The sequence below is a fragment of the Pleurodeles waltl genome, chromosome 5 (assembly GCF_031143425.1).
Source record: "Pleurodeles waltl isolate 20211129_DDA chromosome 5, aPleWal1.hap1.20221129, whole genome shotgun sequence".
In the NCBI taxonomy this organism is placed as follows: Eukaryota; Metazoa; Chordata; class Amphibia; order Caudata; family Salamandridae; genus Pleurodeles; species Pleurodeles waltl.
This window is the reverse complement of record NC_090444.1, coordinates 871,535,391-871,548,476: the sequence shown is the minus strand read 5'-3', so window position 1 is coordinate 871,548,476 and position 13,086 is coordinate 871,535,391. Positions and strand designations below refer to the sequence as shown.

General features: G+C 42.9%; 1 protein-coding gene across 1 annotated transcript; it reads right to left on the bottom strand.

Annotated features, from left to right (window-relative positions):
* Positions 1-6,026: 6,026 nt before the first annotated feature.
* Positions 6,027-10,728, bottom strand: LOC138296111 (uncharacterized). Its single transcript, XM_069234976.1, has 2 exons — positions 8,222-10,728; positions 6,027-7,695 (listed from the first exon to the last, which is right to left on the bottom strand). Exons 1-2 carry the CDS (start codon positions 9,367-9,369, stop codon positions 7,584-7,586), a joined length of 1,260 nt encoding a protein of 419 aa, XP_069091077.1. The 5' UTR covers positions 9,370-10,728; the 3' UTR covers positions 6,027-7,583.
* Between the last annotated feature and the right edge of the window lie 2,358 nt (positions 10,729-13,086).

The window sequence follows — 13,086 nt, the reverse complement described above, 5'->3', positions numbered from 1 at the left end:
AGGTCCAAAATTGAACATTTTCAATTGTTGCATCTTTGAACTTTTTTATAATATGATAAAGTGAATCGTCACTTTTGGGGCTTAAATGAGCATGTTTATGACCTTGCCATTCTGTCAAGGGTCCAAAAAACCTAATTTTGTGATCTTGTGACAGTGAATGAAAATGGCCCGCTTGGTATCATTAACACCTTAAACACTGTTTATACCCTGCGGGGAGTGTTTAAACGGCATTTGGAGTCATTTGGAATTCAAGCTAAATGGTCAGATATTTGATGAAAATCATTGACCCACGGACTCACAAAATGCTACAGGTTTCCTTACACACGATGTAGCACAGAGGCCACATATTGCAGGAGCACACTGTACACACACACAGGACAGGAAAAGAATGGCTAAGATCATCCCAATGACTACCAGAGTCTTCCATCCCCAGGCGGATATCAGCTCCCAGAACCACCCCATCAATGACCAATCTCCTTTATCCACGTGAATAGACTCGGAGATCTTATGCAGTTTGGAAATGGCCTGGTAGACTGTCAGAGCGTTATCTGGGATGAAAACACAGCAACTTGATTGGATCACTTTACATACCCCACCTCGGTTTGCAAGTATGACGTCTAATGCGACCCTGTTCTGAAGAGTCATAAGGCGATCCGACTGGAGCTCAGCAGTCAAATTACTAAGGGCACCGGCGGTTTCAACTACCGTGGATTCAACCACCCTTGTCAATTGCCTTATGTTCCTGCTGTTAACCAAAGGACCCCAAAACGGCAGAATACCCTTTACAAAATCTCCAAATTATTGTCCTGTAGTGTCTTCTTTACTTATGACACCTCTAACTATCCTTGTCTTATGGTAATCTGCCGCGGCCGTGTAGGTGGGAGGTAACAGGAACGAAACAAAACATGTGCCTGAGAAGTCAGGAGGCAACCATGTATAGGCTCTATTATGGCAGATGAAATAGGTACCCTTAGCTGCTAAGAACGAAGGAGAAGTCTGAGACGCAAAAACATATGTTTCAGTGCAGATACTTTCCCCTAACTGAGCTCTCGGATTCTTGCCATTACCTTGCAGACATAGGTGACCCTGATGGGGTACAATCCAAATCGGGGAGGATCTCTTTGCTCGCTGGTTCCCACTCAGAGTAACTCCATATCCTGTTACGTTCCATCCAATATATGCTAGTGTCTCATCTCTCGGGATAGTCTCATAGGAAATATCTTCCCTAATCATATCTACTATACCCTTAGCTAGAGCACTATTCTTAGGATTATCTTTCACAGAACGTAGGGGGTTGGCTTCATACGCGTATATGAACACCGTTCTATATGCCCACACAGAACCATTATGGCTGAAAGGCAGGACCAGATAAGGGATACCTTTATCAGTAGTATGGGGCATAAGACCACACACCCAACAGTTAGTTGTGTTCACTACTAATTGGTGTTGGTGTAGAAGCTGAATGAATGAATTGTTGGCAAACTCTAATCTTCTGGCAGACTCGTGTTCAGGCAGGGGGTGAAAAGAATGCGAGGAAACAGTCGAAGGATGTATGGGCTGTGTAATGGGTGCAAATGTCACTTGAAAAGAGAATAAAACATATCCTATTAAAAACGTCATTACACTAAGCAACATGAAAACACATAATATCAAAAATCGTTTCTTTGTCATTATTATACCCATTCTGGCTTTAAAGTCCATCTGTCTGGCAGGTCTCTCATTCTTGAAAAACTCCATCCTCTCTAAATGCTGCTCGTGGTGGTAGGGTGTTCTATGCTAGGGAATGCTTCTGTCAGTCCAGGGCAACTCCCTTAGACCGAACAGAACTGTCGACCTAACGTCTTCAGCTGCACTCCAAAGACTTGGGCAACCACGACCCTACAGCTGAACCCGGATGGCGGTTCGAAAAGAAAAAAAACAAAAATAAGAACGTTTCTCAGATGAGAGAGCCGCAGCTTTAAAAAAATAGCAAGGGAACGGGAAAAAAATTATTTGTCCTTAGTTCTTGGTCTCAAATTATAACGGCTTTTTCCAGGTACTGTCTGGTTCTGGAACAAGAGTTCAGGCTCTGTAGTGTTCAATCGAATTGACGGTGGCACAGCTTCTTGCAAATTATTGTCACTTTCTCGTTCAGAAATTGTTCCTTTTACACGTGCATCGCTAAATGGCAAAAAACGAGGCACAGTCTCAGTCTCAGAGTCAGCGATCCCCTCCTGGACCCACCGGTCGTACGGTAGAGGAAAAGGGACTCTCTTGCAGTGTACGCCGTGGATCCAGTTCTTTTTCCCTTCCACTCGAACAGCTCATCTTGTTGAGAGAAGGACGAGGTAGGGGCCGGTCCAACGGGGCTGGTCATTCTTGGTCCGCTGGAAGTTTTTGACCAGCACCCATGATCCAGGATCGATAAGATGTCCTGGAGCTTCAGAGACCTGAGGCAGAGTATCGTGAACCTGTTGGTGTAGAACACGCAATTTAGCCATCAATTCATACAAATAATCAAGCAGTACAGGGTGTTCGATCTCACTGAATTTTGTTGGTCTTGGCACTCCCCATATGTTGGCCGGGCGGCCAAACACAATTTCATAGGGACTAAGTCCCACTCGCGAATGCACAGTCATTCTTGTTGATAGGAGTGCTAGAGGCAGAGCGTCAGGCCATTTAAGACCAGAGCTCGCTTGTATCTTTGCCAACTTCAGTTTTAGCGTGCCATTATAGCACTCTACCAGTCCAGCTGATTGGGGGTGATTTGCAGCGTGGAATTTTTGCTGGATACCTAGCCCTTCACATACTCTTTTCATCACTCGACCCACAAATTCACTCCCATTATCACTCCAGACCATTCTGGGCATTCCAAACCTAGGGAAGAATTCTTTGGCAAGGGCTTTAGCTGTGGATAAGGCAGTGTTGTCTTTTAAGGGATATGCTTCTACCCATCTTGAAAAAGCACAAACAACAACGAGTACGTATTTCAGATTGTTGCACCTTTCCATGTGGATGAAATCTAGCTGCAAAACCTCGAACGGATATGTTGGAGGCGCAAAATGACCAGCTGGAGTTGGGGTTCCCCTACCAGGATTGTATTTCAGACACACCATGCAATTCTTGACCACATTCTCTGCACATTTAGGAATTCCAGCATTTTGCCATACTGGAGCCAACAACTTACAAATCCCTTTCACACTGATATGGGCCATTCCATGAGCCATTGTCACCACTGCAAGCACATACGCATCGGGTAACAACCATCGCTGATGTTCTGACAAGTCAACCCAACAACCATTTTCATCCAATTTACCCATACTTTCTTTCCACACACTCAACTCTTTCTCTGAAGCTTCAGCTTGAATAGACTTCACACCCTCTATCGTATCTTCACATATTCCAACGTCACCAACCCATCTTGCGGGGCCTGCAACATACATTCGATTCATCACATCTTTTGCTGTTTCTTTTGCGATTTCGTCAGCAAATGCATTGCCACGACCGACATCATCAGTAACCTTCTTGTGTGCACTGCATTTCACAATCGCAACTTGTAATGGCAAGGTCAGTGACTCAAGAAGCTCATTCACCAACTGACCATGCTGAATTTTAGCTCCATGCGAAGTCAGGAACCCACGTTCTTTCCACAATCGTCCAAAACTATGGGCCACACCAAACGCATACTGGCTGTCGGTATATATGGTCACTTTCATTCCTTTCGATAACGCACACGCTCTCGTAAGTGCAATCAGCTCTGCTGCTTGAGCTGAATTATGTGGTATACGTGCAGCTTCAACAATCGTATGCAAAGTTGTGACAGCATATGCTGCAGTCGTATCACCATTCGGAAGCTTGAAGCATGAACCATCCACCCATAAGGTACCATCACACTTTACAAGAGGAGTATCTTTAAGAACTACTCTCCCTTTTGTTTCTTCTTCTGTCCTAAGAAAACAATCATGTTGTTCAACATCATCTGTTTCTACTGAAATTGGCAATAACGTGGCTGGATTCAACGTATTGCACCTCTTTATGTGCACATGACTCGCTAACAGTGTCAACTCGTAACCTGACAATCGAGCACTAGTTAAATGCTGTGTCTTGGTCCTGTTTAACAAAGTGTCCACTGCATGTGGAACCATCACAATCAACATATTATTCATCACTAACCCAGCAGACTGTCGAATAGAAACAGCTGCTGCCGCTGTGGCTCTCAAGCAACTCGGCAATGCTTTAGCTACCGGATCCAAAGTTGATGAAAAATATGCGCATGGGCGCTGCTTGTCTCCAAAAGACTGTGTCAGCACTGACAATGCACAACCCTCTTTCTCATGGACATACAGTGTAAAGGGCTTACTGTAGTCGGGGGTACCCAACACAGGAGCCGAACACAATGCATTACGCAATTCGTAAAAACGTTTCTGACAATCTTCAGACCACGGAACGGGGTTTGGTGTATCTTTATAGGTCAATGCTACCAAAGGTTTGGCCAGCAAAGAAAAATTCGGTATCCATTGTCTGCAGTATGATGTAATGCCCAAGAAAGCACGTACTTCTCTCTGTGTCCTTGGCACACTCAATTTTGCAATTGCCTGAATTCTTTCTGAGGTCAGTTTCCTTCCCTCCTTCGATAAGAGATGACCTAAGTAGGTCACTTCTTGTCGACAATATTGCAGTTTTGAAAGGGACACTTTGTGATGTAAATCAGACAAATGACGCAACAACAACAAGGTGGCTTCTTTACAAATCTCTTCAGTATCTGTAGCGACTAGCAAATCATCAATGTACTGAATAAGGGTAGCGCCGTCAGGTAAAACAATTGCATCAAGCTGTGTTTTTAAAGCCTGACTATATATTGATGGACTTTCAAAGTAGCCTTGTGGAGCGCGTTTAAAGCGGAAACTTCGGCCTCCTAAACTGAATCCAAAAATATCCCTGCTGTCCTCTGCAATCGGGATGCTGAAGAAAGCATTCTTTAAGTCAATCACCGAGAACCAGGTGGCGGAAGCTGGAATCATACTCAATATGACAGTGATATCAGGAACAACTGGAAACTGTGGCACAACTATTTTATTTACCTCTCTAAGATCAATCACGAGCCTATAAACAGGTGGCTTAGAGGGGTCAGTACGTTTCAAAACAGGCAGAACAGGACTATTACAAACGTTGCCTCTTGTCTCTTCAATTACATCTCTTTCAATTAAATCATAAATGATCGCTAGCAACGCCTTTTCACCTTCACTAGAGATCTTGTATTGTTGAATGCGTGGTAATTTAACATTGGCTTTCAATGTCACAACATAAGGCGGTATTTCCAACAGACCCACGTCATTAGGACCAGTAGCCCAAATGATATCAGGAAGAAACGACAATTCGGTCGGAAGTTTATCCTTCGACAAATACATTGGAGAGACCATTTTCCTACCCAGTGTAAGTTGTACTCCTGAAGGAGAACAATATAATGTTGCATACAATCTTTTCAACAAATCCAATCCTAACAAGTTTTCACCACAACCTGTCGTCAGAATAAGGGGTGCTTCCAATTCACAAGGTCCAACAGAAAGGAACATAGGACTAGAAATCGGGTTCCTAACCGGGGCACCATAAAAACCTACTGAAACATTCATCTTGCCAGACAAAGGTGCGCCAGGGAGTTTTGAGTGCATAATAGAACTCTTTGTAGCACCAGTATCCAACAGAAAAGGCTCCGACACACCTGATGTAATCACCTTAACATAAGGTCCATTCTGATCCACTGGAACTAAAAAAACTCCCTCTCTTCGTCTATGGCTGTCCTAGCAATTATTACCTTCCAGATTCTCATCTTCTGCATAGTAGTCGTCAGCATAGTACTGAGCCGTCCTACCAGACGCTTTATGTTGCTGGTCAAAACTATTCATTGAGTTTTGAGACGGAAAGGAACGCGTGTTCTGGGGGAAACTTCCACGTCCTCTACCTCTAGGAGCTTGTTGAACACCTCGACCTCTGTAGTGCTTTCCTCTTATTTAGTTTCTAAGCACTAACATAACACAACAGAAATGCACTTCTGAGGTCAAAGAAGACTTTTATTGTTATTTTATTCTTCCCCAACCACAATGTTTATGAATGAATGACGAATTAGTAGCTTTCAAGTCCGCGTTAATCAAACAAAATATATCAGTTTGCAATATACACAGCAGGTTATATTTATAAAATATTGAATGCAAAGCAAAACAAATACTTCACCGTGTAGGAACTATTTACAGCTACATCTTTCTAAGGTCTGCAAGCTGAGACCCCTGTCAGCCGCGAGAAAGAGTGTCATCTACCCACACGGGATGCTGGCAACTGGCGCCAAGCTCCAGCACGAGGTCCGGCAGATTCGAATCTGACTCTCTGCAGCCTGTTACATTCGTTACAAAGGTGTGCCCCCTCCTCTCAGACCTGGGAAACTGAGCAAGCCTTTTGGAGACTGGCCAGGTCTCCAAGACTACTCCTGTTCCCAAGCTCAAGGGAAGAGAAACGACGCCCATGTACTCTCTCTTATCAGGTCTAGTCTACTGTGAGAGCAAAACATCTTGGTTCTCTGGTGCAAAAACACAGCTTGGAAAAATACAGAACTCCACGTTAAAGGCAATGGGCAGCTAACCTAAATATCAAATGCAATGTCATGTTAAAGGCAATAGGCAGCTAACCTAAATATCAAATGCAATGTCTAGTGTCATGTCAAAGCCAATAGGCATCTAAGCTGAATACAAAATGCAATGTCTTATATCATGTCAAAGCCCATAGGCAGCTGAGCTGAATATAAAATGCAATGTATAATATCATGTCAAAGCCAATAGGCAGCGGAGCTGAATACAAAGTGTAATGTATAATATCATGTCAAAGCCAATAGGCAGTTAAGCTGAATACATCATGTCAAAGTCAATAGGCATGCAATGTCAAAGCCAATAGGCGGCTAGACTGGATACAGCATGTCAAAGCCAATAGGCAGAATACAGAATGTAATGACTAATGCAATGTCAAAGCCCATAGGCGGCTAAACTGAATACAGAAAGCAATGGCTAATGCCATGTCAAAGCCAATAGGCGGCTCAACTGAACAAAACATACCATGTGCTACTGGTGAACATTGAGCAACTAATATGCGCAGTGGTGAAACACAAAGTCATTGGTCAAAACAAAACTCCATCAAATAGCAGGACATTCCGCCCTTTGACCAATGAATTTTTGTTTCACATATCTCATATTTCAAACAAACAAAAAAAAACATTATCAGCAAATCAAATTTCAATGATCAAAGCAATCCCTGTAAAGCAATAGAAGTGAATTAACACATTGATCTCATAACCTTTCACATCAGATACATCTACATAGAAAAGACTGGGCACACATTTTTTTTTCTGAATGAGTCTCTAATTCAACAGTGTTAGCAATTTGATGTGGCATGAGTTCTGCTCATGTAAAGGTGCACGGTCCACCTGAAAGGTTTTCTGGAAGGTAAGCAAAAGTCAGAGTTCCATACGAGAGGGGAAAAAAAAAAAAAAAAAAACACAGCAAACAAGTTGAACTTGAACTGAAGGCGCAGTTTGCGCAAAATGGATCCATGGTGCTGGCACTTTACTCAGCCAGGTTCAGGTTGGGGATTCGGTCCCTTCCCCGACCCCACACGCACACACCGGAAGGGGGACCACACAGCGCACTCAGGGACAGTGGCGAAACGTGGTAGGATCTGCAAAAGAAACAAGTATGACTTTTCTTGCAAATAACATTTTTCATTTAAACTGCACCCTTCCTCTTTCTTTCCCTGTTTTATAATCAGAAGGACGTTTTTGAGGCCCTTTGTTATATTTTCTGCAGGTTCTGGAGGATCACTTGGGGCTTCAGCCCACACATCAGTACTGAGGTTTTTATCTGCTGCGCCACAGCTTCCTTTTTCTTGCACTGTCAGAAGGGCTGGGGCAGACTCCTTCTTTACCAAACCTCCATTCACTGCATTTTTGTCAAGTTGGGCCATTCTGTCTCCAATTTGTATGAATGAATCAGATTCTTTTCTAGGTATCAGCATACTTTCGATTTTTCCTTGGTAATTTGCAGCAATCACTCTCCCTAAAACCTGATCAATTTGCCATTTCTGTTCTGGTAACTTTCCTCTCCCCAACTGCTCTGTGACTGCTTGCATGACAGATTGCTTTTGTGCATGCTGCACAGTTTTTATCAAATCTAGGGGAATGGGCATCTCTCTCATCTCTGCCCACCTGTAAGTGGCCTTTTCACATTTCTGGGGCACCCACATAGCCATCCCCACTAAGGCAGAATTCTGGGTGAACACTTCTCTCTCTGCATTTTTCTCATTAACATCTGCAAGGTAATTGAACCAGTTAGGTACAAGCCATGTGGCTAAAACATTATCAAAGAACCAAAAATCAGCATAAAAATGACACATCTCATGTAGCTCTTGCTTTAAAATCTGACACACATTATACAACGCTGTTCCTTCTACGGTGCCAGAAAACAACATTTCAGTCAATGAATCATCAATAGAACAAACATGCTTTTTATCTTCAGTGGACACGAATTCAAATGGTGCACACAATTTCATTGGTAACTCTTTTATCTGTGGTACTCTAGCCCTGTCTTGCAAGTACCAGATCCATTGTATGATTCTAGCTAGGGGCACTATTTTCTTTCCTTGTTCTTGATTTAAATGTACATAAGTATTTCCTTCTTGCACTGCGCAGAAACCTAAAGTCTGCATTATTTCATTTGCCAAATCACAAGCGCGCAGCTGCATATTATTTTTCACAGTGACCATGTACAAAAGTGTTAGGATTTCTCTCAAATGAGGGCTATTCTTTTTCCAAAAATCAAACAAGCTAATGAAACTCGGGGTGTCTTGCTCTAAAATCCTTCGTTTTACTTGTGCATTTTGCAACGTAACTCGTAAATCACATTCTGGTCTCTCGTCCCTGTTATCAGTTAAGGAATGCACTTTGGCTGCCAAAAACCCTGGCTCACACGGAAACTCAGTGCAGCTCGGAGCTGTCTTAACCCCCTCATTATTGGAATGGGACAAGAAAGATTCTTCATTTTTATAACTTTCAGCATTATTTTGAATTATTGTATCCTGGCTAATTTGCTCACGTAAATTCCTATTTTCATGTTCCAACTTCCTACATTTCTCCTGCATTTCTCTGTAAGCAGATAAAGGTATCCAGACCTTTCTGTCATCATTACTTCCAAAACACACGTTTTCTACATATATACAACGGGAATTATTTCTCAAAACCTTATCAGGCCTTTTAGCTACACATGCATTTTCTTCTGTAATTCCCCAAACAGAAAACAATTCACAGTTTTTCTTAGCACCATCAGGCAGTTCATCAACACATGTATTCTCAGACATGGTCTGCCGTGCTACTGTGATTCCCCAAACAGAAAACAATTTCTGTAATTCTCCAAACAACAAAAAACAATTACACTTTTAAAGTGTGCACTTAGAAATCTACTAACTCGTCAAACCCCTTCTTAATCACCTCTTAATGACCGACCCCACTTCTGGTACCAATTGTAGTGCTTTCCTCTTATTTAGTTTCTAAGCACTAACATAACACAACAGAAATGCACTTCTGAGGTCAAAGAAGACTTTTATTGTTATTTTATTCTTCCCCAACCACAATGTTTATGAATGAATGACGAATTAGTAGCTTTCAAGTCCGCGTTAATCAAACAAAATATATCAGTTTGCAATATACACAGCAGGTTATATTTATAAAATATTGAATGCAAAGCAAAACAAATACTTCACCGTGTAGGAACTATTTACAGCTACATCTTTCTAAGGTCTGCAAGCTGAGACCCCTGTCAGCCGCGAGAAAGAGTGTCATCTACCCACACGGGATGCTGGCAACTGGCGCCAAGCTCCAGCACGAGGTCCGGCAGATTCGAATCTGACTCTCTGCAGCCTGTTACATTCGTTACAAAGGTGTGCCCCCTCCTCTCAGACCTGGGAAACTGAGCAAGCCTTTTGGAGACTGGCCAGGTCTCCAAGACTACTCCTGTTCCCAAGCTCAAGGGAAGAGAAACGACGCCCATGTACTCTCTCTTATCAGGTCTAGTCTACTGTGAGAGCAAAACATCTTGGTTCTCTGGTGCAAAAACACAGCTTGGAAAAATACAGAACTCCACGTTAAAGGCAATGGGCAGCTAACCTAAATATCAAATGCAATGTCATGTTAAAGGCAATAGGCAGCTAACCTAAATATCAAATGCAATGTCTAGTGTCATGTCAAAGCCAATAGGCATCTAAGCTGAATACAAAATGCAATGTCTTATATCATGTCAAAGCCCATAGGCAGCTGAGCTGAATATAAAATGCAATGTATAATATCATGTCAAAGCCAATAGGCAGCGGAGCTGAATACAAAGTGTAATGTATAATATCATGTCAAAGCCAATAGGCAGTTAAGCTGAATACATCATGTCAAAGTCAATAGGCATGCAATGTCAAAGCCAATAGGCGGCTAGACTGGATACAGCATGTCAAAGCCAATAGGCAGAATACAGAATGTAATGACTAATGCAATGTCAAAGCCCATAGGCGGCTAAACTGAATACAGAAAGCAATGGCTAATGCCATGTCAAAGCCAATAGGCGGCTCAACTGAACAAAACATACCATGTGCTACTGGTGAACATTGAGCAACTAATATGCGCAGTGGTGAAACACAAAGTCATTGGTCAAAACAAAACTCCATCAAATAGCAGGACAACCTCTTGCGCCAGAAGCACCATTCGTACGCTGTAACAAAATAGGACAACTATACTTGAAATGACCCTCTTCTTTACAATATGAACACTGATTGGGACCTACAGGAACACGTGGTTGAGAAAACACGAACCTTTGCGAGTTTCTCTGGAACTGTTGAGGTTGTTGATAGTTACTCTGACCACCACGTGGCGGATACGCCTGTTGTAAAAGAACCTTCGTCTTTAATTCTTTAGTTTTCTTGTCTGCTCTATCCTTCTCATCTTTATCCCTATTTTCGTAGTACTGTGCAGTAGCCAATATTTGTGCTGAAGAGGAAACGGCCCAAGAACTCTCTGAATCCTTCAATTTCTTACACTGCTCTGCAAGCAAATTGTGCACAAACTTGTCGACGAACAACCGTTGACCACCTTCTGTACTCATATCTTGACCACTGTGGTCGATAAACGTTTCCTCAAACCTGGTGAAGAAATCAGACACTGTTTCATCTTTCTTCTGCTTACACGCAGACAATTTATCCCAATTCACACGCATCGCAGGCATTAAAGTCTTCATGTAAGTAATGATCCTAGCAGGCAGTTCTGCTACCATAGGCTCAGGCTTGGCACCACCAACTTGTCTATCATTTGCAGCACTAATATTAGCCCATGAGTCACCTAACTCTTGTGCATGATCTGTATGGCGAATCAATCCCCACAAAGGCTGTGGAACAACATTCCCAAATAACATGTCTATGTCGGCTAAATTCATAATGCATGAGTCTGCAGTCTGTGATAATTCCTTATAATACCCTGCAGGGTTTTTACAGGGATCAGGCAAAGTCTGCTTAAGGGCTAAAACTTCAGCTCGCTTCCACGGAACATGTACCCAAACACGCTGAAAATGAGCTGGGACAGCATCAATTTGATTAGCAACATCAGCCTCAACGGCGTCCTTCCATACCGGAGGGACTTCTCTCATTGGGTACTGTCGCACCTTTTTTTTAACAGAGGAGTCATGTTGGAACAATGACTCAGAAGGATCCTTATTCCTAAAGGACAACAACGTCGCAACTGCTGTCTCAACATGCGGACCCACAATCGTGCCCTTTGCAAACTCAAACCGTACACGGCACAAATCAGGCGGATTTGTTTCCAAATCATTATCTTCCAATTCCTCACAAAGGAAAGCACACATTTTCTCAAAAACGTATCTTTGTTTTGGTGCTCCCCATTGACGGAAGACATCCATAACAGACTCTACATTGTATCTTAAAGGGTAAACAACCCATTTACGCGCCATACGGTCAAACATTTCTCTCTCTTGAGAATTAGGCAGTTGACTACGCAACTGTTTACGCTCCGAATCTGGGGTCACATCAGACGACCCCAAGAGAGGAAATATAAGGCTGGCAACAGTATCTGTCATTCTCTGTCAGACAGAAGGAGAAGTTGTGATGAAAGAACAGGAGGAAAAACAGAGGGAGGCAAGGCAGACGCAGAAGCAGACGCAGAGGCAGTATCAGGAAGAACACCAGAAGAGGCAGTCGATATAGTACATAAAGTCGTAGGAGGTACAGATGGAGCAGGTAGCGAAGTCGGCGGCCCTTGAAGGGGCTGCGCCATAGTAGTAGGAGCCAACTGAAAAGGAGCTGGCGGCTGTGGAAGAACCTGAGGCACAATAACCGGAGGTTGCACAGCTAAAGGTTGCGGAGGTGCTGTAGCATTCTGCGCATAAGGGGGTGGCGAACTCAACAAGTGTGACATTAAAGGATCTTTCTCAAGTTCTTTTGCTGCATGTTGCTGAAGAAGCGGAAGAACTGGATAACATTTATCGGTCACCATTTTACGTTGCCTGTGCAACTGCTCATTCATCTGTTCTTCTTCATCATCTTTAAACTGCATAGCAGCTTGCATTATCGAGATAATCTCTTCCCTCTTATTTCTCTTTGCTAATTTAATTTCCTTCTGTTTGGCTTCCTTACGCCATAGGCGGAAAGAGTCAAACATCGCCGGCCGGGCTTTCTTCTTAAAAAGTTTAACCTCCAGATTATTCAGAATATCTGTGTCAAAACTACCATATTGGGGCCATTTTAAAACACCATCTTTCCTGGTGTATCAGATCCATACTTCATTATATGTGAGGGGGCCTATGCCATGTTTCACATATAGTTCATAGATTGGAGTTCCAATCGGAGGAACCGGACACGAGTCCTCCAATCGGGAATCCCTATTATAACCAAGACAAAACAAATTTCCATATCTGCTAAGACCAGGCATCTTCGCTCTCTAGTCTAGCTTCAAACTTCAAAGGATTATAGAATACGATAGTCTCGTGAATACACGAATCCCTCAGCTTTGGTACTTGCAAGTTCCAA

Coding starts and splice junctions, on each gene's coding strand:
- LOC138296111 (XM_069234976.1), bottom strand. CDS start 9,369: ATGTCTGAGAATACATGTGTTGATGAACTGCCTGATGGTGCTAAGAAA. Junction 7,696..8,221: donor TGTGAAAAGGCCACTTACAG/GTGGGCAGAGAT, acceptor TTTCTTTTGCAG/ATCCTACCACGTTTCGCCAC.